Source organism: Sapajus apella, unplaced genomic scaffold (genome assembly GCF_009761245.1).
Source record: "Sapajus apella isolate SASKATOON/1434 unplaced genomic scaffold, GSC_monkey_1.0 scaffold2, whole genome shotgun sequence".
Taxonomy (NCBI): domain Eukaryota; kingdom Metazoa; phylum Chordata; class Mammalia; order Primates; family Cebidae; genus Sapajus; species Sapajus apella.
Window position 1 is genome coordinate 69313312 of NW_022436942.1, and position 21796 is coordinate 69335107.

Consider the following 21796-nt stretch of genomic DNA (forward strand, 5'->3'; position numbering starts at 1 on the left):
CTGTGTGTCAGGAACTGTTCTAGGCACTGAGGATATCTGGTTCTCATGGAGCTTTCATTTTAGTAAATAAGTAAAATACATAGTGTGTTTGGTCGTGATGCATGTTAAGGAGAAGACTCAAGAACAGGAAGACAGGCTAAGCGTAGTTGGTGCTCACCTGTAATCCAAGCACTTTGGGAGGTTGAGGCGGAAGGACTGCTTGAGCCCAGGAGTTTGATGCCAGCCTGAGCAACATAACAAGACCCTGTCTTTACAAAAAATAAATTAGCTAGGTGTGGTGGTGCACACCCATGGTCCCAGCTACTTGGGAGGCTGAGGTGGGAGCATTGCTTGGGCCTGGGATGTTGAAGCTGAGATGACCAAGGATTGTGCCACTGCACTCCAGGCTGGACTGCAAAGCAAAATTCTGGGCTTTTACAACATTCCTATTTCCCATTTCCCATTTCCCCTGGCTGCGTTGCTTGGCTTCTTTTTTTTTTTTTTTTCTGGAGACAGAATCTTGCACTGTTTCCCGGGCTCCAGGCTGGAGTGCAGTGGCACAGTCTGGGCTCACTGCAACCTCTGCCTCCCAGGTTCAAGTAATTCTCCTGCTTTAGCCTCCCAAGTAGCTGGGATTACAGATTCCCGCCACCACGCCTGGCTAATTTTTTGAATGTTTAGTAGAGACAGAGTTTCACTATGATGGCCAGGCTGGTTTTGAACACCTGACCTTGTGATCCAGCCCCCTCGGCCTCCCAAAGTGCTGAGATTACAGGCATGAGCCACCGCGCCCAACACTTCTTTATCTGACAAATTCTTCATTCTTCCAGACCCAGGTCAGATGTTTCTATCTTGGCAACTCTTTCCCCAGTCACAGTGTCACCGTGCTCTCTGTGTTCCTGTCATAGTCTTTTTATACTTCTCATAGTGTGTGTAGGCACATAGCCGCATAGTGTTAGAATGGCTCCGTCTGCCACACCGTACTGTGAACTCCTCAAGGACAGGGACTGTGTTGGTTGGTTTCTATATACCAGTACCTAGAACTGTGCCTGACACAGAATTGGGTCAGTGATCAGTTGGGTGGATGATTGTATGGGGTTAGATAACAGATGGATGACTGCTTAAGTGATTGGGTACATGGTTGCTGGACAAGATCAGTTGGATGAGCAGATGAATGGATGATCCTTTTCTAGATGATGAACTGTTGGACAAACGGATGGGTGGATGGGTGGGTGGGTGGGTAGATGTATAATTGGATGAAAAGATAAAGGGATGGTTGGTTGGGTAGACGTATGAGTGGATGAAATGGATGGTTGGGTAGATAGATGCATGATTGAATGGATGCATAAATCGGTGGTCGTTTGGTTGGGTAGATGTATGACTCAATGAATGGATAAATGGATGGTTAGTTGGGTAGATAAATGCATGATTGAATGGATGGATAAATGGATGGTGGCTGGGTAGTTGGATGGATGCTGGATAAAGGGCTTTCAGCCTGGTTAGCACTTCAGTCGTTACTGGCAGCCACTGCCCAAGAGGGGCCCACACTATGATTTAATTATAGGTAGATTAAAGCTCAATCTCTCGTTTGCCTGCTGAGTTTCCATCCCACCCAAAGGCAATACAAAAGGCATGTTAGGGTTTCACTCCTCTCCAGGCCTGCACTAAAGATAATGTCTCCGCATGATGGCCTTTGTCACCTTTCACCAGAATTACTTACACCCTAGCTTGTCTGCTTTGGTTTCTGAGCTCTTGGAGGATCCAGGCTGTATCTGGCTTATCAATGCCCTCCCCCTTATCAAATGCCTAGCACATCAGAGACCATGAATGCATCGATAGAAGAGTGGGTGGATAGATGAGGTCCATCATCTTCAATTGCATCTCCCAGTAGTAAGGTGAAAGCAGAACTCGAGTTTGGACTTGGAGGGTTAGTGACTGTATTGGAAGTCATAATCACTGCTCATCTTGGTTTTGGAAACCTGACTTGGAATCTCGACTATCACTTCATATACACATCCTTACTAGAGATAATGTACATAAGGTGCCTAGTGCACTCAAATTAGTGTATATGTAACAATAGACACTCAAGAAATGCTAACTATGAGCTATTGTTTCCTGTGAGGAACTTCTGTGTAAGGTTTCATTTGAAGAAAAAGTTCTTGGGTTTTAAAAAAAGTTCCAGAGCTTAAAAAGTTCTAAGGCTTTAAAAAATCCGGTGACAAATATCAGAAAGAGTTAACAGGGGCACAAAGCAGACACCTAACTTGAGGAGTGTCTGGGAAGCCTTTCTGGAAGAGGAGACATTTAAGCTGAGACACAAAGAGATGAGTAAGATCCACAGAGACAAAATGAGATCATCGAGGCTAAGGGAAAGAAGACTGTGGAGCCATGGAGTCAGAGGTTCTGATGGAGTTGGAAGGTTCTGGTATATATTGGCTTTCTGCACAAAATTTGGCTGGGCTGGGAAGGAAACGAGGAGGGGGGAAATGGGAGGGACCCAGGGACACCCAGGGGTGAGGAGATTGCCCTAGGGCAGGTTTGAAGCCCGGAGGGACATATTGAGGAAGAGATTGTTTGTCTTCATGGATTCTCTTTAAAACCTAGAACACCTGAGGTCCTCAGTTCCTTAAATACAGATCCCAACAATCACGTTAGGAGGTTTCTTCTTGGCGTTGGCCTTAGGGGGACATGTCTGAGTGTGAGGTGTCCTTGGAGCTGAGAAGAATGTGGGCACAGGTAGGCGGGATCTCAGGTATGTCTTAACATGTGTTCCGCTCATAAGAATGCAGATTCTAGCCCAAGGCTCTTTAGATAGCTGACATTTTGGAATCAGGTGTGAAATTTCTTTAAAAACTAAATGTTCTTGGCTGGGCACGGTGGCTCACGCCTTTAATCCCAGCACTTTGGGAGGCTGAGGCAGGCAGATCACAAGGTCAGGAGTTCAAGACCAGTCTGGCCATCATAGTGAAACCCCGTCTCTACTGAAAATAAAAAATTAACCAGGTGTGGTGGTGCATGCCTGTAATCCCAGCTACTCGGGAGGCTGAGGCAGGAGAATCAGGTGAACCCGGGAAGTGGAGGTTGCAATGAGCTGAGATCGCGCCATTGCACTCCAGCCCAGGCTACAATGCAAGACTCCATCTCAAAAACAAAAAACTAAGTGTTCTTGTAAGAGTCGCAGCACCTCCTGGTTAGGGAAACCCAGACAAATTAAGAATGCTAGACTTGCCTCCCCATACGTAATCAACCATTTTCCTGTCCTAGCCAAGACCCACGCTCCCCTCTGAGAAAACCCAACCTCTTAACCACGTGTGATGTGGGTGGGTAACCAAAACTATCTGTGCCTCCATTTTCTGTAAAATGGGAGACTCAGATATGATTCGTGTTTGTTGAAATGTGGGACACATACCCACTGATGGGACTTGAAATTGTAAGCATTCTGTAGAGTTGGTCTTAGAAGGGATGGATGGCCCGGCATGGTGGCTCAGGCCTGTAATCCCAGCACTTTGGGAGTCCGAGGCGGGTGGATCACATGAGGTCAGGAGTTCAAGACCAGCCTTACTAACATGGAGAAAGCCTGTCTCTACTAAAAATACAAAATTAGCCAGACGTGGTGGTGCATGCCTGTAATGCCAGCTACTTGAGAGGCTGAAGCAGGAGAACTGCTTGAACTCAGGAGGCGGAGGTTGTGGTGAGCCAAGATCGCGCCATTACACTCCAGCCTGGGCAACAATGAGCAAAACTCTGTCTCAAAGAAAAAAAAAAAAAAAACAGGAGGGATTGACTTGGGTTCTAAGGAACAGCTCTCATCCCTTCCACCCTTCATTCCAACAGGCAGAAACCCTCTGTTGGGGACTGCATTACCTTTAACACCCCTCCAGCACTTGATAACCTTTTCTAACAAACACAGGCAGCAATGATTTGTTTTTGGTTATGTTTTTGTTTTAATGGCTACCATCCGTTTATGGTACAGGATTCTCTAGTGACAAGAAAGTGTCCTTTTCAGATGCACTTATTTAGGTTTAAAAAAAAGGGAAGGAGTCGTTAGGTAAAAGTCAGGAATAGGAAAGATGTGTCTATGTTGCCAGGATTCAAATCATGGTTACTTTTAGCGGGTACTGACAAAGAGAGAGTACTAGGGAGTTCTCAGAGGCACTAGGAACACGAACATTCTACATCTTGAACTGGGTTACTCAGGTGTAAAACATTCACTAAGCTTTTGCTTGAGCCCAGGAGTTCGAGACCAGCCTGGGCAACATGGTAAGACCCCATCTCTACAAAGAATAAAAACCAGCCAGGCATGGTAGCACAGGCCTGTAGTCCTTCCTACCCAGGTCACTGTGGGAGGGTCACCTGAGCCTGGGAGGTCGAGACTGCGGTGAGCTGTGACCATGCCACTGCAGTCCAGCCTGGGCAACACAGCAAGACCCTATCTAAAAAATACATATTTTTAATTAACTAAGCTTAACATTAAACTATGGAACTTAAAGTGATGCATATCTCAAAAAGATAACCATAGGAGTCCATATGAAGATAAATATTAAGTGATCATATTTTAGATGCTATATCAATATGGCAAAATTCACACAGAGGGACATGAGTGGTCAAAGTTTGGACGACAGTGACCTGAGCGACCTTGAAGATTCCTTCTAGCTCATATGTTCTGAATGTCTTGGAGGACTAAGTCCCAAGACTGTCCAGCACACCGATGGCAAACCCTCCTGGAGATAGGGGCTCTCGCTGGGCAGTGGGCACTCTCGGGGGTGCTGCAGTTCCCATCAGAAGAGCCCCTTCCTCCAAGCCCCCGACTGCTCCAGCGCCCGATCCCGGGGGGTGCCAGCTCAGCCCTGGCCTCCTTTCTCTCTGCACATTGGCCCGAGCCTCAGCTGCATCTATCATCTGCTTCAGGCTCATTAAAATTATTTCTTTTTAGTTGCAAATGGGCTGTTTATGATGATCATTATTTGAATGGTCTGCGCCGGGCTCCGGGCTGTCTGTCTGCTGCTGATGGCCGGTTAATCAGATGAGTCTCCTCCCTGCCTGGGCCTGGCCCAAAGTCTGGGGCTGTGTTAAACATGGCTCCCCCAGGGCTGGGGGACTGGGGTACTGGGGGGCTGGGGGCTGGGGGCAGCCAGCAAGGGCCGGGTAAGAGAAAATCCTGACTTCGCTTGATTATCAAAGCTGTGTGTGTGGTGGTTCGGACATGCTTTCTAAAACTCAACTTTAGACCAGACCCGGTTTATGTTTGTGATAGAATTTTTTTCCATTCCTTCAAAATAAATATAGTGCCATGGGCTTCTTAATTTTAGCTGTGTGTATTATGAAAACCCCATGCTGATGCTGTCATTGGCCCTCTTGCTTTGCTGATACTCAAATATCCTTTCTTTTAGGGTGGGAGGGGGTGGTTTTTAATGTCTTTGCTTGATACAGTAACAGTTGGCAATACTCTAGCAGTCTTCCTTTCTTTTTAAAGCAGAATTTTTACTGACCTGTGAAATCTAAAATTCTTGGAATCATTGATCTGGTGGGGTGTTTTCTGAGCTCTCAGTTTATCTAAATGTAAGATTAATATCAGCCAAGGCCAGGCACAGTGGCTCAATCCCAAATGTGTCTGGGAGACCACAGCAGGCAGATTGCTTGAGTCTAGGAGCTCGAGACCACCCTGGGCAGCATAGTGAAACCCTATCTCTACCAAAAAAAAAAAAAAGGCAAAAATTAGCTGGGCATGGTGGCATATGCCTATAGTCACAGCTTCTAGGAAGGCTGAGGTGGAAAGATCGCTTGGGACAGGAGGTCAAGGCTGCAGTGAGTTGTGACTGCACTACTGCACTCCAGCCTGGGTGACAGAGTGAGACCCTGTCTCAAAACAAAAACAACAAAAAAACCCAAGATTTTTTGAACACTTGAAGCTTTACACATCCATATCAATTAAAACAAGCTCCCTGAACACCCATCAGCTGATGAAGAAGTGGAGCAGAAGCCTGCTGAAGAGAAGGGAATTAAAAATTTGCCTTTATAATCCACCAAGGAGATAATCCACACCTCGATTATTAGAATTGACTGTAATATATTTCCAAGTCCCTGCTTGAATCACCTTACAGACACATTAATGTGTTTGTTCCATGAGATGATGTATGTTCGGAGCTTAGCATAGTGCCTGGTACATGAAGCTTTCCATAAATGGTAGTTACAATTATTTACTATTATCATTATTGGTGTTAGTGTGTTTACCAGTGAACTATGGCAAGAATTCAGGGTTGAAGGACAAGCATAGATTTAGGCAAAGCTGAGAAGAACATGGATGTCAGTGACTTCATCTGCTCCTCAAGGAAAGAAATCAAGGGCTGGGCTTGTGGTGGGGTCAAGGTGTGGGGGACTGGCAATGTCCCCCTTCCTTCCCTGGCTCTGTTCTCTCTGCAGTGTGGACACAGCAGACATGCTGCCTGTCAGATTTACATCCACCAGCACCCTGGGAGGTGCAGGTGGAGGGAATCAGGCATAATTGTCTGTGATGATACATCAGGTGGTTGGACTTATTCTGCTCTGTGATTTCCTTTCAGAAACTGGGCTGGATGTTTTTAATGAGGAGTCAAAGTCCAACCCCCACCAGGTATAGTGGTTGCTGTGTTGTGGGAAGGCACTGTGTCCCTGCAATAAGAACATAGTGACAGACACACTATAATCCAAGATGGAGAGATGTAAACCTACGTCCCAGTTCTGTTTGTCGTGCAGCAATGGAAAAATGACATCTTTGTCTTCAAGAGAGATGAAAAAAACTAGGAACTGGGAGCACGCCGCTGCAACTCAAATTGACCATGGCACTCCAGTTTTTTTCTCTCCTGCCAAGTGAGATTCTGTGCACCTGGCAGCACCCACCAGTTGGGTTTTGTCTCCATTTGTGGATTGCTGCAAACACTGATCTCGCCTGTCACTGGATATTTCGGTTGTGGTCAGTTGGAGTTTCTTTATTGGAAGCTATGATTAGTTTTAAGTGATGATAAACCAGAATTCTCCCTTTTTGCTCATAACACCTGGTTCCACACCTGGCTTATACCCACTGGGCTTTTAAACTGGAAGCCCCTGTGCACCTTCAAGTGGGAGCACCCTGTGCTTCTGCAAGAATTGGTTTCAGCACCTTGGAGAGCACCTGTTCCTGCACCTCTTTCCGGCCCCCCATAGAGACTAGGTCTCTCCTCCCTCTCCCTCCCCCCCTCCCCCCCCCCTTTCTCTCCTCTCTCCTCTCTCTCTCTCTCTCCTCTCTCTCCTCTCTCCTCTCTCTCTCGTGCTGGAGTGCAGTGGCACCATCACAGCTTACTGCAGCCTTGACCTCCTGAGCTCAAGCAATCCTCCCACCTCAGCCTCCCAAGTAGCTGGGACTATAGGTGCAATGCCACCAAGCCCAGCTAATTGTTCTATTTTTTGTAGAGAGGAAGTCTCGCTATGTTGCCCAGGCTGGTCTCAAACTCTGGGCCTCAAGTGATCCTCCCATCTTGACCTTCCAAAGTGCTGAGATTACAGGCCTGAGCCACCACACCTGGCCCTCGCCTGTATTTCAAAGCTACTTTGATGCCTCCACCTTCTACCTTCTAGTCTCATAATTTTACAAAGACGTTAGACGTTCTTCCAGAAATAGAAGTTCCTTCCTGAATTTCTACAAAGAAATCCATAGGCCAGGGACACTCGTCCCAGCTTGGAGTGCCAGGTTTATGGTGCTCTGGTGAGCTGCTATTTAGCAGATTTACCGACTCTCAGACATGATATAAGACAATTACCATGCATTTCGTCTCTTAGAGGGAAAAGGATTTGCAGTGGGTTAATAGTACTTTTATTTCATTATCTAATGGCAAAAGTGTTTCATTGTGTGTGCAAGATGAATGTGTATTAGCGATGACAAATGGGGTCTTTCAACACAGTGCTGGGCCTCATCATACATATGTTAGATTAAAGAGTTCACCCTAGAAATACACTCCCGCATCTGCGTGTGTGTTTTTAATAAATCTGATTGCAGAAATTTATTGCATCACCGGATTTAGGAAATTATGGGGCTTGATTGCCACAAATATAATCGGGTGATATATACAGAAATGCTCCTCGAGTTATGGTCCAGAAAAAAAGCCCATTTCGGATGGTGCAAGGAAGCAGCCAACCACGTAAACAGAGCATTTCTTGAATTATGCAAATGAAATCCATGACAACTCATGGTGAATTGTGCTCCCCTTGTGAAACCGCCACCATTAAAGTGAAGAAAGCTTCAAGAGGGGTGATCAAATATACATGCTTGACCAGCAGACATTGTCTGTGATGTGTGTGAGCCAGGGCATCCCCCCTTCCATCCCTCTCTCTTTTTCCCCTCGCTGATGCATCCTGTAAAAACCTGGTCTGATACCTTCCTTGCATATAAGCCGGCAAAGCGCCTTCCAATCCATTTCTTCTGAAGCCAGGAGCCTTCAATGAAATATTTCTTAGACTTGAAGTGAACCTTAAATGATTTACTGCGAGATACACAAAAGGTCAGCTTACTTCTTATTGGCACCTTCATTTTTCCAAAATCTACTGAAATTAAAAAGCCATCTATATCTTAAAAGGCGTATTTATGAACCTTTAAGTGTAAGTAAGTCATAGTTGGAGCCGTTCCCACCTCTGATATATGAAAGCTGTCGACAGCACTTTCTTCCACTATAATATGCCCATACAATATGCTGCACTTTACTATTTTGACATGGTTTGGAGATGTTTTCTGCAGTTACTGACAAGCTTATGCCATCACTCCTTTGGAAATTTAAGAGGTGGGCCAGGGGGTGGGGGGAAGAGATGGAAAAAAAAAAAAAAAAAAAACAACCAACTCCACCCAACTTTATAGAAGATTATTGATCTGGCCTGACTTCGATGAGCAAAAAAACTGTCCTGGATTTTTTTCAGATTCATCCCAGTTTTGTAAATTATTTATTTGTGCCAGGAGTCAATATCCTGCCTTTTCTCAGCTTTGTAAGTTAAGAAAAGTTGTTCAGAATGCTGTTTTGTACAACGGTTAAAAAGAAAAAAAAAATCTTTTTCTTTTCTCTCTCTCTCTCTCTTTTTTTTTTTTTTTATTGTTCCAGAAGGAGCTTAATTCCGTCGCTTCTGAGCTGTCTGCACGGCAGGAGGAGAGTGAACATTCTCATAAACATTTAATTGAACTCCGCCGGGAATTTAAGAAAAATGTACCTGAGGTATGGTATATTTGCTGTTATAGAATTAACTCAGTAGGAATGCAAATTTCTCTCCGCTCAAACTATATTTTGAAAACTGTAGATGTAAGTGACTAACAAGAAAAGAAGCTAATTAGCCTCAAAGAAAAATGACAACCCCCAACCTTACGGGGTTTCTTGGCCTAGCAGTGCTCAGCGGTGCTCAGCGGTGCTGACTGAAGGGAGGGCGGGGCGTTTCTCCGTCAACGTTATTGGTTTTCGAGGGCGCTGTGACACGTCCATTTCCCCCCACATTCATATCTAAGTCAAATGCCTGGCCTTGCTGGCAAAGACAGTGTGCCTTAGAGTTCTTGATTTGATTTTGTTTTCCTGTTGGCGTCTGGAAGAAGACCGCGGCAACTCTAACACCCTCTCCGGGCCTGCCAGCGCTCATCACCTCTGAAACTCGCCTCCCACCGCCTGTGCGTGCACCCCGTTCTTTCCCTTCGCCGCCTTCCTTGCAATCCCAGCAACCACCTATGCCTTTTCTAGCAGCCATTGCAGGGCGTTTGGAGGGGCGGACAGAGAATGACCGGCCTCCAGCAAGGCAAGGGCCCCCCAAGGAACAGACAAGAACAGACAAGTTTCTGTTCTTTACTGGACCGAATGTGTGAATTCTTTTCTCTCCTGTCGCAGGCCCCCCATTGCTTCTCAAATTACAAAATGAATGATGAGAATAACTACGAATAGGGAAAATAAAGCCCTCTGACTCTATCTGATAAGGATGTGACACATCAGAGCTGTGACAGGGAACAGACGTCAGGGATCTCTGAGGCCAGATCTCCCCAAAGCCAACTGTGTTTCGTTCTGGCCGGCAGAGGGTCAACATGAGTCCTTACCTGCTCAGGTGTGCTAGAGGAAGCGGGGACAGAGTTTGGCATTCAGATGGGAGACCTTGATCACCGGTTACGCTCTGCCTGTCTGATTCCGGGATTGGGGGCAGGGGGATCCTGTTGCCATCTCGCTGGTCAGGGAGGGGATCATGGGAAGATGAAGAAGAGGCAGACCCAGCCAGGAATCAGGCCACATGAGCACAGAGGGGAGAAGCCTCAAGTCCACCTCAGCCTCTTAGCTGCAGAATCCTCTCACGCAAGTCATAAATGTCTTTGGTTCTTCAAGGCAAGAGAAGGGACTAGGATCTAGCTAGATCTGTCCGTGGAGCAAGTCTAGAAGGAAGAGAGTGTCTACATGGAGAAGCGGCGTGAATCTCAGGTCTGAAAGCCTCTCCCATATTGCGGCTTCAGAAAAGCCAAGCCAGGCCTTTGGTTTGACTCCAAGAGCCAAGAAGGCATCAGTGAAGCCGAGAACCTTTCCTTCGCCTTTTAGAACAGAGCTCAGCTTGGTCCGGAAACTAATTTTTCTCCCCAGAATGAGAGTACCTTTGACTCCCCTTTGACTCCGGGAAGCAGAGTGGAATCGGCCCTACGTCTTCACAGCCACACCTGCCCTCTCCCTGGTCAGCTTAGACCCTCTATCTCGTCCTCCTTCTCCTAGCCCAACTGACTTTCTTCTGGGGCCATGTGGGAGTCCCCAGGTGATGAGGGAAATCCAGGCCATGTTTTAAGCCTCTAAGTTCAGCTTACATAATTTTAATACTGCATAATTATGCAATTATGTAATTAGGAGGAATAAGTTTCCATTCCTATTATAGTGTGCCTCTGAAAATGCTCCTTTTTGGAGCCAGTCTCTCCTGATGGAGAAAGTCACGCCGAGGCTTTATTTAAGAGTTCCTCTGGCTGGTGCCCAGCTCACCTCCTGCTCGTGCCAGTGCTGGGCGTCCCCAGCCGTGAAGCAGACGAGGCGGCGTGCTTCTAGAAATGGGCAGCATTAGCATGAAGTCCCGCCAAACTCATCCCTCAGAGTGCGGGGTTGTGAAAAGAGCCTGCCTGGGGAGTCCGGTGACCTGGGTTCAGATTCTAGCTGCGCCATTCATTCGCTGTATGACCTTGCTGGAGAGGTGGTTTCTGAGAGACCTCCTCAGAACTAATGTTTCCTAAACATGGACCAGAGGTCTCCCGCCAACACATTTGTATTTAGTCTGTAGAGTCTTTCGAACTTTATGGTGAGTTGCCAATATTTAGCATCTCAGGTGATTTCACCTAAAAATTGGATTTCCGGTGTCTTTTGAGAATATTTGGTAGATTGTGCAACCCAGAGGTTCCATGCTTCTGCTGCCATCATCAGCTAGAGCAGAGCATATCACCCCATCAGTGGGGCTTGCATTGTCCCTGCCTCCCTCGCAGCCATGTCCTGCCTGGCCTGGTGGGCATTTGACTTCACCACCTGTGACCCAGATTCTCAGAAGTGTCCTCCTCCATGGCTCAGCCTCGCATGCATGGCCTCTAACGGTCAAGTCTACTAGGTTCACATTCATGGCCTGTGTCTCCCCTGACAGTCCCCGACATACATCAGTCTGTCAATCAGCAGCTTGGGAAAGCCCCAGGGATCCAGAATCAGGGGCAGAAGCAACACAATGTTATTTGCATAATGAAGGGTTTATTCTTTACCTGCCCATAAGTCTTCTTCAGCCCATCTCTTCCTTTCCTGTGCTGTCTGCCCCCCGCACTTCCCACCCTGTCTAGCCCCTCAGTACCTCCCATGGGGATTACTGGTAACTGTGGCTGATTGTGGTGCAGGAGTCACACCAGTGGATCTTGCAGGAAACTGGAGGATTAAGGTTGGAGTCTCAGAACACGTGGTTCTTAAGGCTTCCCTCTTATAGGCCGGGCAGGAGAACACATAGGAGTTTGCCAGGCTAGCCCAAGTTGCTGAGAACTCCCAGGTCACTTATGAAAGCCAGGAAATTAGGGTCTGGAAATAGGCTCGGGGTGGCCGGGACAAACTTCCCCTCTGAAGATAGCCCACGTCCGTAGAGTTCATCAAACGTCTGCAGAGCCCGTATGGGGTAGAGACTCAGCCTAGACTGCAGAAACTGCACGTTCTGGTAAGGAAGGAGAGGCAAGTACACAAGCGGCATTGCTAACAGGCAAAAGACAGTCTTTGCTGAAGAGGTGGCCACAGGTAGGGTTGCGGAGATCGTGCAGCCTAAAAGAGGCAGCCCTGAGCAACACCTGGAAGGGCAGAGGTTTTTAAGGAAGGACTTTCATATAGTGCTGAGCATGGAGAATTGGGTTATCTCTCCAGCGCCACCCCACCGCAAAGGGTGACCCAGGATGGACCACCTATCTCACAAGATATTTTGCATAAAAGACCATTCTGTGATCAAATCCGTTCGGGAAACACTGCTTCCTTTCTCTGTCTTCTGGAAATTCCCAACATGCATTATACGAAAGACTCCAGAAAGTCCTACAGGGAAGAAACTCCTTGGACTTGACATTTCCCAGCCAGGTGTGGCTTGGTGCCCCTGTGTGTGTGTGTCCCTTGTGAAATCCAGTGGAGTTCAGGCCCCGAGGGACATGCTTGGGAAATGCTGAGCCAGGGACAGCAGCGAGCTATAAGCAGGGGCCATGGGGGCTTCCCACCTGGCACGGTAGTGAACTCTTCGCTGATCTCTTTTTCAGGAAATCAGAGAGATGGTGGCTCCTGTATTAAAAAGCTTCCAAGCCGAGGTAAGACCCAGGGCCCACAGCATGTCAGAAAAGTGCCCCCCTACCTGGCTCCCTGTCCTGTCCCACCTAGAGTTGCCCAAGGGGGCCAACAACCTCAAGAAGCTTTGGAGAAGCTTCCCTGCCCCCACTACAAACTCTGGGCCCTTCCCTCTGGTGTCCCATCCCAGCAGTGTGTAGTGATGAGACTTGGTTCTCTGTTCGGTTTGACGGAATTCAAGTGCAATCCCAAGAAATCTCCCTCTCCCCAGACTTTGCCCAATCCTACACTACACTGGCTCTGCTACATGTAAGGATCTGTGACTTTGGGCCGTACACAGTGGCTCATGCCTATGGTCCCAGCACTTTGGGAGGCTGAACTGGGAGGATCACTTGAGGCAATAGTTCAAGACTAGCCTAAGCAGAATAGAAAGACCGCATCTCTACCAAAAAATTAAAAATTAGCCAGGTATGGTCATACGTGCCTGTGGTCCCAGCTGTTCAGGAGGCTGAGGCAGGAGGATCACTTAAACCCAGTAAGTTGAGGCTGCAGTGAGCCGTGATCACACCACTGCACACCACCCTGGGTGACAAAGCAAGACCCCATCTCTAAAACAATAAAAAATAAAATTTTAAAAAGATGTATGACCTTAAATAAACCTACCTCACCTTCCTGGCTTGGTTTCCTATTTTTAAAATCAGAGGTTGGTACTAGATGACCTTTGCCCTCTCTTGGCATTCTGCTCTCCTTTGATTCTCTAAGGTAGCCTTGCAGATAAGTCCACACAGTTACCAGCCCAACCAGAAATTCTTTGCACCAGCCCACTCTTTGAGTATAAAAGTAACAGTATCCGCATTCTTTCCTGCCAACCCGCTGAGCCCTAGTTCCTTTGCTGTCCTCAGTAAATCATTTCTCTTGCTTTTTGGAAGCCCTGTGATCAGGGCGAACCTCCCCCATTTCTCCTCTTTTGCTTGACTTCATAACCAAGAGTCTGAGAATGTCCACTTGTCTGGCTGGCACAGGAGGCAGGTCAAGAAAAGGCTGGAATCACATGGGTCCAGGAATTTCTAAAGGCTTTTATCTTGAGGAGGCTCTTCTCGGGCTTCCCTGGGCTCAGGCAGGACCCCAGAACGATTGACCGCGCTCGGAGCTCACCAGTGGGGATGCATTTTAAGCCTGTTTTCCACCAAGCGCCACATTACTTTAAATCTGTCTCTTTGGAACCACATAAGCGCATAAGGCAATATTAAAGTAAACAATAACTGGATTTACACAAATGTCGCTGATTTCCATATTTTTCATCCTTTCATTTTATTACCGAGTTGACTGATGTGCTTATTTATTTATAGGGCCGTCCAGTATTGATTCATTTGGTTGCAAGGTGCCTGGGCTGGGAAGAAAAAAAAAAAAAAAACAGAAAGACCAATAATGTTAGGGATGGGGTTTTCATGACTTTGTGTTACCAAAAAAAATAGAGGTTCCCATCTGCCAACTCCTAGTCCCGGGAGAACCGCTCAGCAAACAAGCTCCCTCTGGCAGCTGATCCCTCTGTCCAATCCAAAGACAGGCATTGAGCTATTCGTAGAGAGCATCACTTTCCCAGCTGTTTCCTTGCTTGAGTTGGTGTGAACAGAGCTTCCCTTGGCCTCTTAAAGCCTCAGTTTTCCCTATCTGTTAAATGGGAGTATAAAGACATTGACAAGTCTTTTCATGTTGTTTTGAAGATTAACTGAGATCTAATGCAGGGAAAGGGTTTAATGTAATGTCTGACACACGAAGAGCTGTTAGGGGGTGAAGAGCACAGATGCTGGGGCCAGCCTGAGCTGGAATCCCACCTCTCCCACTTGTTAGCTGTGTGACCTGAGGCGAGTTACCTAACCTCTCTGTGTGTGCCTCCGTTCCCTCATCTGTAAAATGGGATAATAATTATACCTATTTCAAGCCAGGCGGTGGCTCACACCTGTAATCCCAGCACTTTGGGAGGCCGAGGCAGGCAGATCACTTCAGGTCAGGAGTTGGAGACCAGCCTGGCCAACATGGTGAAACCCCAACTCTACTAAAAATACAAAAATTAGCCAGGTATGGTGGTGGACACCTGTAATTCCAGTTATTTGGGAGGCTGAGGTAGGAGAATCACTTGAACCCAGGAGGGGAGGTTATGGTGAGCCGAGATCATGCCACTGCATTCCAGTCTGGGTGACAGAGCAAGACTCGTCTAAAAAAAAATTATGCATATTTCATAGGGTGAGATTGAAAAAGAGCAAAATTAACACTGATGAGGTGCTTAAAATACTGCCTTGCATATGAGAAGTCTTGGGTATTTTATTATTGCTATGAGCAGTGACCTCCAATACAGGTTTACTGAATCTCTAGTATGACTGAGCTGCCATCTGCCACTTTCCTAAGTAGGTATTAAAGGCTTTTCATCTCAAAGAAGGGTTTGGAGGGGGAGTGGGCATGACTTATGTTATCTTTTCAGAAGAAGAAACGTGAGATTTGGGTGATGATCAGGAGAAGACCCAATTGCAGCGTGGTAGAAAATACATGCACATCTGACTCAGGCCTGGTCAAAACCTCAGCTCTGCTCAGAGACCAGCTGTGTGGCCTCAGGGAAGTGACTTAACCCCTCTGAACTTCAGCATTCCTCCTCTGGCAAATGAGGCTAACAATAAGGATTCAGAGGCCGGGTACAGTGGCTTATACCTGTAATCCCAGCACTTTGGGAGGCTAAGGTGGGAGGATTGCTTGGGGCCAGGAGTTCAAGACCAGCCTGGGCAATATAATGAGATCCGATCTCTACAAAAAAAAAAAAAAAAAAATTAATTACCTGGGCATGGTGGCTCGTGCCTACAGTCCCAGCTACTCAGGAGGCTGAGGTGGGAGGATCACTTGATCCCAGGAGTTCAAGGCTGTAGTGAGTTAAGATTATTACCACTTCTTTCTAGCCTGGGCAACAGAGTGAGACCTGGTCTCTTAAAAAAAAAAAAAAAGGAAAAAGGATTCAAAAACTTCAGCAGCTTGGAGGCAGTCCCAGGGTCTGGCACACAGTTGTTACTCAATAAATATTGGGACAGAGAAAGTCTTAGGCCAAAAGGAAAGACAAAGCAGAATTCTCACTTTCGAAGCCCATGTAGTGCATTGAATAGACGCCACTTTAATAGCTGGGGACCTTAAAGAACTTTGTTAATTTTCTTAAGAGGGCTTTCCATCGTCCCTTTAATGTACCAAGAAGACTACATTTGTCTGGAATTTTATTCCCGAAACTCCTGCTTTTCTCGTGATCTATTGACTAAGCCATCGTGGCCTCTGTGTCCCTCCTTGTGCCTCAGGGGAGAGATGCCGCCAAAGGAAGGTATTAATAAAAAGCATCTTCTTCATCCAGAAAGAGCTGCACATGCACAGGCCGTTTATAATCCAAATTTGATTTTCATTTTAATTTTTTTAATGAGGCCTCATCCTTTACGCCGCTCTCCTCTCGCAATCCACCGGGCTCTGGGCTGGCGCTGCAATTCCCAAGCGGGTATTAATCACCTCCTGGAAATATTCCCTGGGGCAAACACCATCTCAAGTCACGTAAGCTAGCCCATAAAACGCCTGGGCTGAATATCACACTCGTCATTCCTTCTTCCCTAGTGCAAGCCTTTCCTTGAAATATGCCATGTTCCGTTTCATGGTATATACCATGAAATATACTGTGTTCAATGAAATATACTATGTTATTCCTGAATTTTGCTTCACTAGCCCCGGTGCATTCAAAATCTGGGCATACTTCTTATCTTTGTATATTATATATGTGCGGGTCTTTTCTTTCTGTGTGTGTGTGTGTGTGTGTGTGTGTGTGTGTGTGTGTGTGCGCGCGCGCGCACGCTCACGCACCAGTGGGAGGGGGCGGAGAGGAAGTGAATTTGCCCTGCTGTGAATCAAGGAAGCTTCTCTGTCTGCCTTGATTGCTTAAAGGACAGTTTTGATTTCTCCTGTTCAAGGAAACAAAGACAGCCGGAGAAGGTGGCTTAATGGAGACAGCTTGAAATGGCCAAAGTTTGAATATCCTTGCATACAGAGAAAAGAGCAAGACGAAAGCCTCGCTAATTATAAAAGTTGCTTTATGAAAGATAATTCAAAGCAATAATTTAGCAAACATAATCAAGTCGCACAGATGGGGTTGTTGATGGATGGATTGCAACATGCAATTAGCAGTTCTCGCAGTTACATATCATTAACCCTCCGAGCACAAAAATTATTTTCTCATTATTAGTTGAAAAGGTAAAATTAAGCTGACTAGACAGTAAAGGAACAAACTACAATTAATTACCTTCATTTATTACAGTCATTATTTTAAACTTATTTTTACTTGGAGGGAGACATGAAAACATCTAAATTAAAAGTTTTGTTATGCTAAATCAAAGGTGAAACTTTTCTGAAGAGCGTGTGCACTGGCCCAGCTTGAAAGACCGCATGGCCACTGCTGGGAGATTTTCTCTTTCTCTGCTGCCTTTTTCTTCCACCATAAAGGAGAAGTGGCCTATATGGTAGAGAACCTTTTGGGTTGGATTGGAACAGAGACATTCACCTGGACCTGATGGAAATATAGCAGTTTGGGGACCAAGTGGGCTGACCTGGCCTCTGATGCCCAGAGGGGATTAGACCCATCGTCTGGGCCCCACCCTACCACCGAATAAGGTGGGAGTCATGGGAAGCTTTAGAGCAGAGGAGGGACCAGCTCCAACTCAGGTTTTAACAGGATCCCTCTGGCCACTAATCAGAGGGGGCCCTGGCTTCTCAAATGACAGAGAGGAGAGACCTTATGTGACCTTGGTGAGTGACTTTATTTCTCTGAGCCACTGTTTCCTCATCTGTAAATAGGGTCAGCTCATAGGATTGCATGAGATTCAGTGACATTCTGTGTGTCAAGTGGCCACTGAGTCACTTATTCTCAACATGGTGGGCGTGTATGGTTGTGTGAGACTAAGGGCGTTCTCCCTCTAACCACTCAAGGTCTGGGGGAATTCATGTGGTGTGACCATCCCCTAGGAGCTTAGAGAGGCACGTAAAGATGCATTAGATCATTAGTTGAGCCCATGTAATCATTCATTCGCCTCAACAAGCATTTATTGAATAGCTGCTGCATGCTAGGCAGGGTTCTAGAGGAGAGCCCAGTGATGGTCACAACCCAGTGCTCACCTCGACCCCTCTTGGTATGAGGGAGAGCAAGCATTTTTGCAGTACCCAGAAGAAGGATTTCCCAAAGAAGACAAGGCCACCCTCCTATTGGCACCATGCAGGTCCACTTAACAGATCCTTGTGGAGAACCCTCTGTGTCCCGGGCTCTGTGCAAGGGCTATTCCAGATCCAAAGATGGTAGGATACCATCCCTGCCCTCAAGGATGTCCCTAGGATTCCACAGGAAATCCTTTAAAGAAAGAAAAAGAAAAAAATATCTCTAGGAGCTGAGTCCTTGTGATTCTGAAATAATGTCCAGGAACCCAGGGCAGGCCGTCGGTTCCATCCCAGAGGTTCCACTTGTTTGGTGAGCTTCACATTGACATTCTGCCCCCACGACAGCCACAGCAGTGTCTCCCATCCCATGCACATCTGCAGTGTGTCTGTCCCTGCACTCCCCCACCAAGAGATGGAGCCTGTCTCCATTCTTTGAATCTGGGCCTGTGCCTACTTTGACCAGTAGAACATGGCGGAGGTGACACTGTGCCATTAACCAGTGTAGCCTTTAGCCTGCCTGCTGGCTCTGCCCCTGACCCCACCTCTCCAAACCCATCCTTTGTGTGAGAAGTATAACTACCCGGAGACCACGCTGCTGTGAGAAGCCCAGCCTGTGTGAAGAGGGCCTGGGCATGAGACTGCACATGGAGGAGAGGCCAGGAGCACCGAGGCACCAGACTGGAGTCAAGGGGCCATGCGGACATCCAACCCAGTCAAGCTGTCAAACGACTGTAGCCCCAGCTGCCCTCTGACTGTGACCACCTGGGAGACGAGAGAACTGCCCAGCTGAACCCAGTCAACCCGCGGAACCATGAGAGACCCTAAGTTGTTTTGAACTATTAATACTACGACATTTTGGGGCGGCTGATTACACACTTAGCAGCAGTTGACCAGACCCCCAACGTACAGCATGCCGGTTCTCCTCTCCCCTCCTGACCACTTCTCAGCTCTCTTCTCCCTCCTCTCCCCTCCTTTCTTCTTCCACCTACTTCTCCCTTTTCTTCCCATTCCCTGGCCCCTCTCCCTCAGCCTTTTGGCAGATTTTCACTTAGTTAAAAACGTCCCCCAGCACCAAGGTCTTGAACCCCTGTCTCTGTGCAGAGCGCAGCACTCTGCCCTTCCAGTTCTAGAGTGGCAGTGACAGGTATTTCTAGGGGAGCCGTCCCTGCCGCGGTGCAGAAGCCAGGGCACGTGGAACGCATGCAGGCCCATCGGCCTCAGGCCTGGCCTTGCCCTCCAGGTGCCCTGGCTGCCTTCCAGGGTCCCAGCTGAGGGATGGCAGCAGTCCTCAGGCTTTGGCCTCCTCTCCTTCGGATTTCTTCTGGTGGGATTAGGACACATCTCTGAGACCCCAGAGGTGATGGGGACAGCAGACTCACCAGAAGTTGGTATGTTGAGGAGCAGAGAGTTTGTGTTGGAACAGGATTTGCAAGAATGCTAGAGATGGGGTCTTGCTGCCTCCCCTGTGAGTGGGTTAGGTGGCAAAGTGAGACCCGGTGCCCAACGTGGCAGCTCCCAGCCTCGGTGGGTGTTTGTTGGATGAGTGAATGATTCGCTCAGTCAATCAACAAATAGAGATGTACTTAATGTAACCTTAGTTGCATCAGTTACCCTTGACCGTGCCATCTGTAAAATGGGTGCTGAGACTTTGCCAGCCTGATTCACATGGGTTTCAGGGGTACCTCCCCTGGCTGGAGATGCCATGGTTCGAGGCATTCCAGACCCTTCCCTGCAGGACTCACCCTGACAAAAGTGCCAAACAGTCCACCCCAAGTCCCGTCACTTCCAGGTGGGCAGAAAGCTGGGATGTCCTTCTGCCCCCATCCACCTGCTGGGGTCCTGGTGGTTGATCAGACCCAGACCAGATCAACAGTGACTGGGGAGAGAGAAAAGGCCGGGGGCCCACAGTGCCCGCTCCTGGTCACTCAGAGCACCTCCCCATCGTCATTAATGAGTAGCCGTCCTGGGCACTGACCACAGCCCCTGACTACTGAAGTGGCTTTAGCCACACACCTACTATGTGCTTCCCGCTTTCTAATGATGCCAGTTATCCCGGGGAGGAAGCGGAGGCTCAGAGATCATCGTACCATATGGTGCCCAAGTCAGTACCTAAGGCAGAGAGAGAGACCAGGGGGCATGAGAATTCAGACCTGGGAGGTTGAAGGGGCTTCACACCCTGTGGGATGGAGAAAGTTCTGAAGGTGGCAATTCAAGGCCAGGGGGCCCTCTGCCATCCGACCCGCCTGCCTCTCCCCTCAGCCAGTAGACTCCTTGGCTCGTTCCCACCTCGGGGTGTCGGTGCTGCCATGCCCTCTGCCTCGAATGCTCTTCCCTGCACCGTCTCTTTGCTGGATGAACTCCTTTCAGCTGTCAGGTCCTGGGGGAGCAGGGAACCCTCCCTGACCACCCTGGGCCTCCATCAAGCCTGGAGTCCCTGGCATTCACATCATCTGTCTTTACACATCTGCCTAAAGCTAATGGCTTGAGAGTACCGTAAGGACTTTGACTGCAACTCTGAATAAGATGGGAGTCACAGGAGGATTTAGAGCAGGGGAGGGACCAGCTCTGACTCAGATTTTAACAGGATCCCCCTGGCCGCTAATCAGATAACATGGGGACCCTGGCCTCTCAGAGATGGCCGAGAGGAGAGCCCATTGCCCCATCCTCCCTGCCCCAGGCCAAGATGCTTTCAGAGACACTGAGGATTTTCTGCTTTTCCTCCCAAGACAATTGTGGGTGCGGAAGGGGTGTCCTAACCTAGGAGAAGACCCTCCTAGTAGGTCAGTACCTGTGCTTGCAGCTTAAGAAGGGAGTGGAGGGTGTCCTCGCAGCTGAGATCACCTGAGATGTGTGCGTCCCTCTCTGCCCTGGCCCCCGGCCCCATGTGCTGCGTCGTCCTCTGGTTCTTGTCCCCCCTTCTGTTCCACGTCTGCCTACAAACTCTTGCTCTTCCGTTTGAGCTGAAATTTAATTACAGGGCTGCTTTTTTTTTTTTTTTTTTTTTTTTGCCTTTTAACATTATTTGCTCTTCCAGCTGTCTTTGGTGGCATAATTCTCTCACTCCCTAAACTACCCTTTTCCCTGACGCTCCCGGCACTGGTATGACTGTCCCTTTACAAACAGGGCTCTCTTAGAGCCACAACAGATGTTAAGATTTGTGCAGTTCTGACAGCAGGGGAGGCCAGGGAACAGTGGCCTTGCTGGCTGCTGGGACCACTCTAGGGGATAAGCAGTGGGGGCAGGTGTGGGCTTAGGGGCCAAATTGGCTTGGGCTTACATTTTAGCTCATCCACTTCCTGGCTGTGTGACCTTAGGCAAGGCACATAACCTCTCTGGGTTTCACTTTCCTCTGCTTTTACTTTTCTTTTTTTTTTACTTTTGAGATAGAGTTGCTCTGTCACCCAGGCTGGAGTGCATTGGTGCAATCGCAGCTCGCTGCAGCCTCCACCTCCTGGGCTCAAGCAGTCCTCTCACCTCAGCCTCCCGAGTAGCTGGGACTATAGGCACTCACCACCACGCCCAGTTAATTTTTGTATTTTTTTTGTGGAGATGGGGTTTTGCCGTGTTGCCTGGGCTGGTCCTCTATTTTTAAATGGTGGTAATAGTATCTGCCTCGTAGGAGTGATGGGAGACTCGATGAGTTGATACTTGAAAAGCCCAAGAACAAAGCCCACCACATGGTGAGTGCCCCGTGAGCGTGCGTTGGCATTCCCAGCAGCTGAGCGGAGACTGAGCACATCGCGTTTCTCCCTCCCATGAGCCCCATGGTGAAGTTTCTGCTCCCACCCGTTTCTCAGGTGAGGTGACTGAGGCCTGGCCCGCAGCAC

The 21796-nt window shown here is 48.0% G+C and overlaps 1 protein-coding gene across 5 annotated transcripts in view; it reads left to right on the top strand.

Moving 5' to 3' along the window:
• CUX2 (cut like homeobox 2) overlaps positions 1–21796 on the top strand; it is a 320706-nt gene that overhangs the window by 171169 nt on the left and 127741 nt on the right. For 4 of the 5 annotated variants that reach the window (XM_032239509.1, XM_032239525.1, XM_032239539.1 and 1 more), the window contains exons 2-3: positions 9078–9188; positions 12728–12775. In XM_032239509.1, coding sequence (XP_032095400.1) covers positions 9078–9188; positions 12728–12775 — 159 coding nt within the window. The remainder of the gene's footprint in view (positions 1–9077; positions 9189–12727; positions 12776–21796) is intronic. The other variant, XM_032239520.1, reaches the window with a different exon arrangement.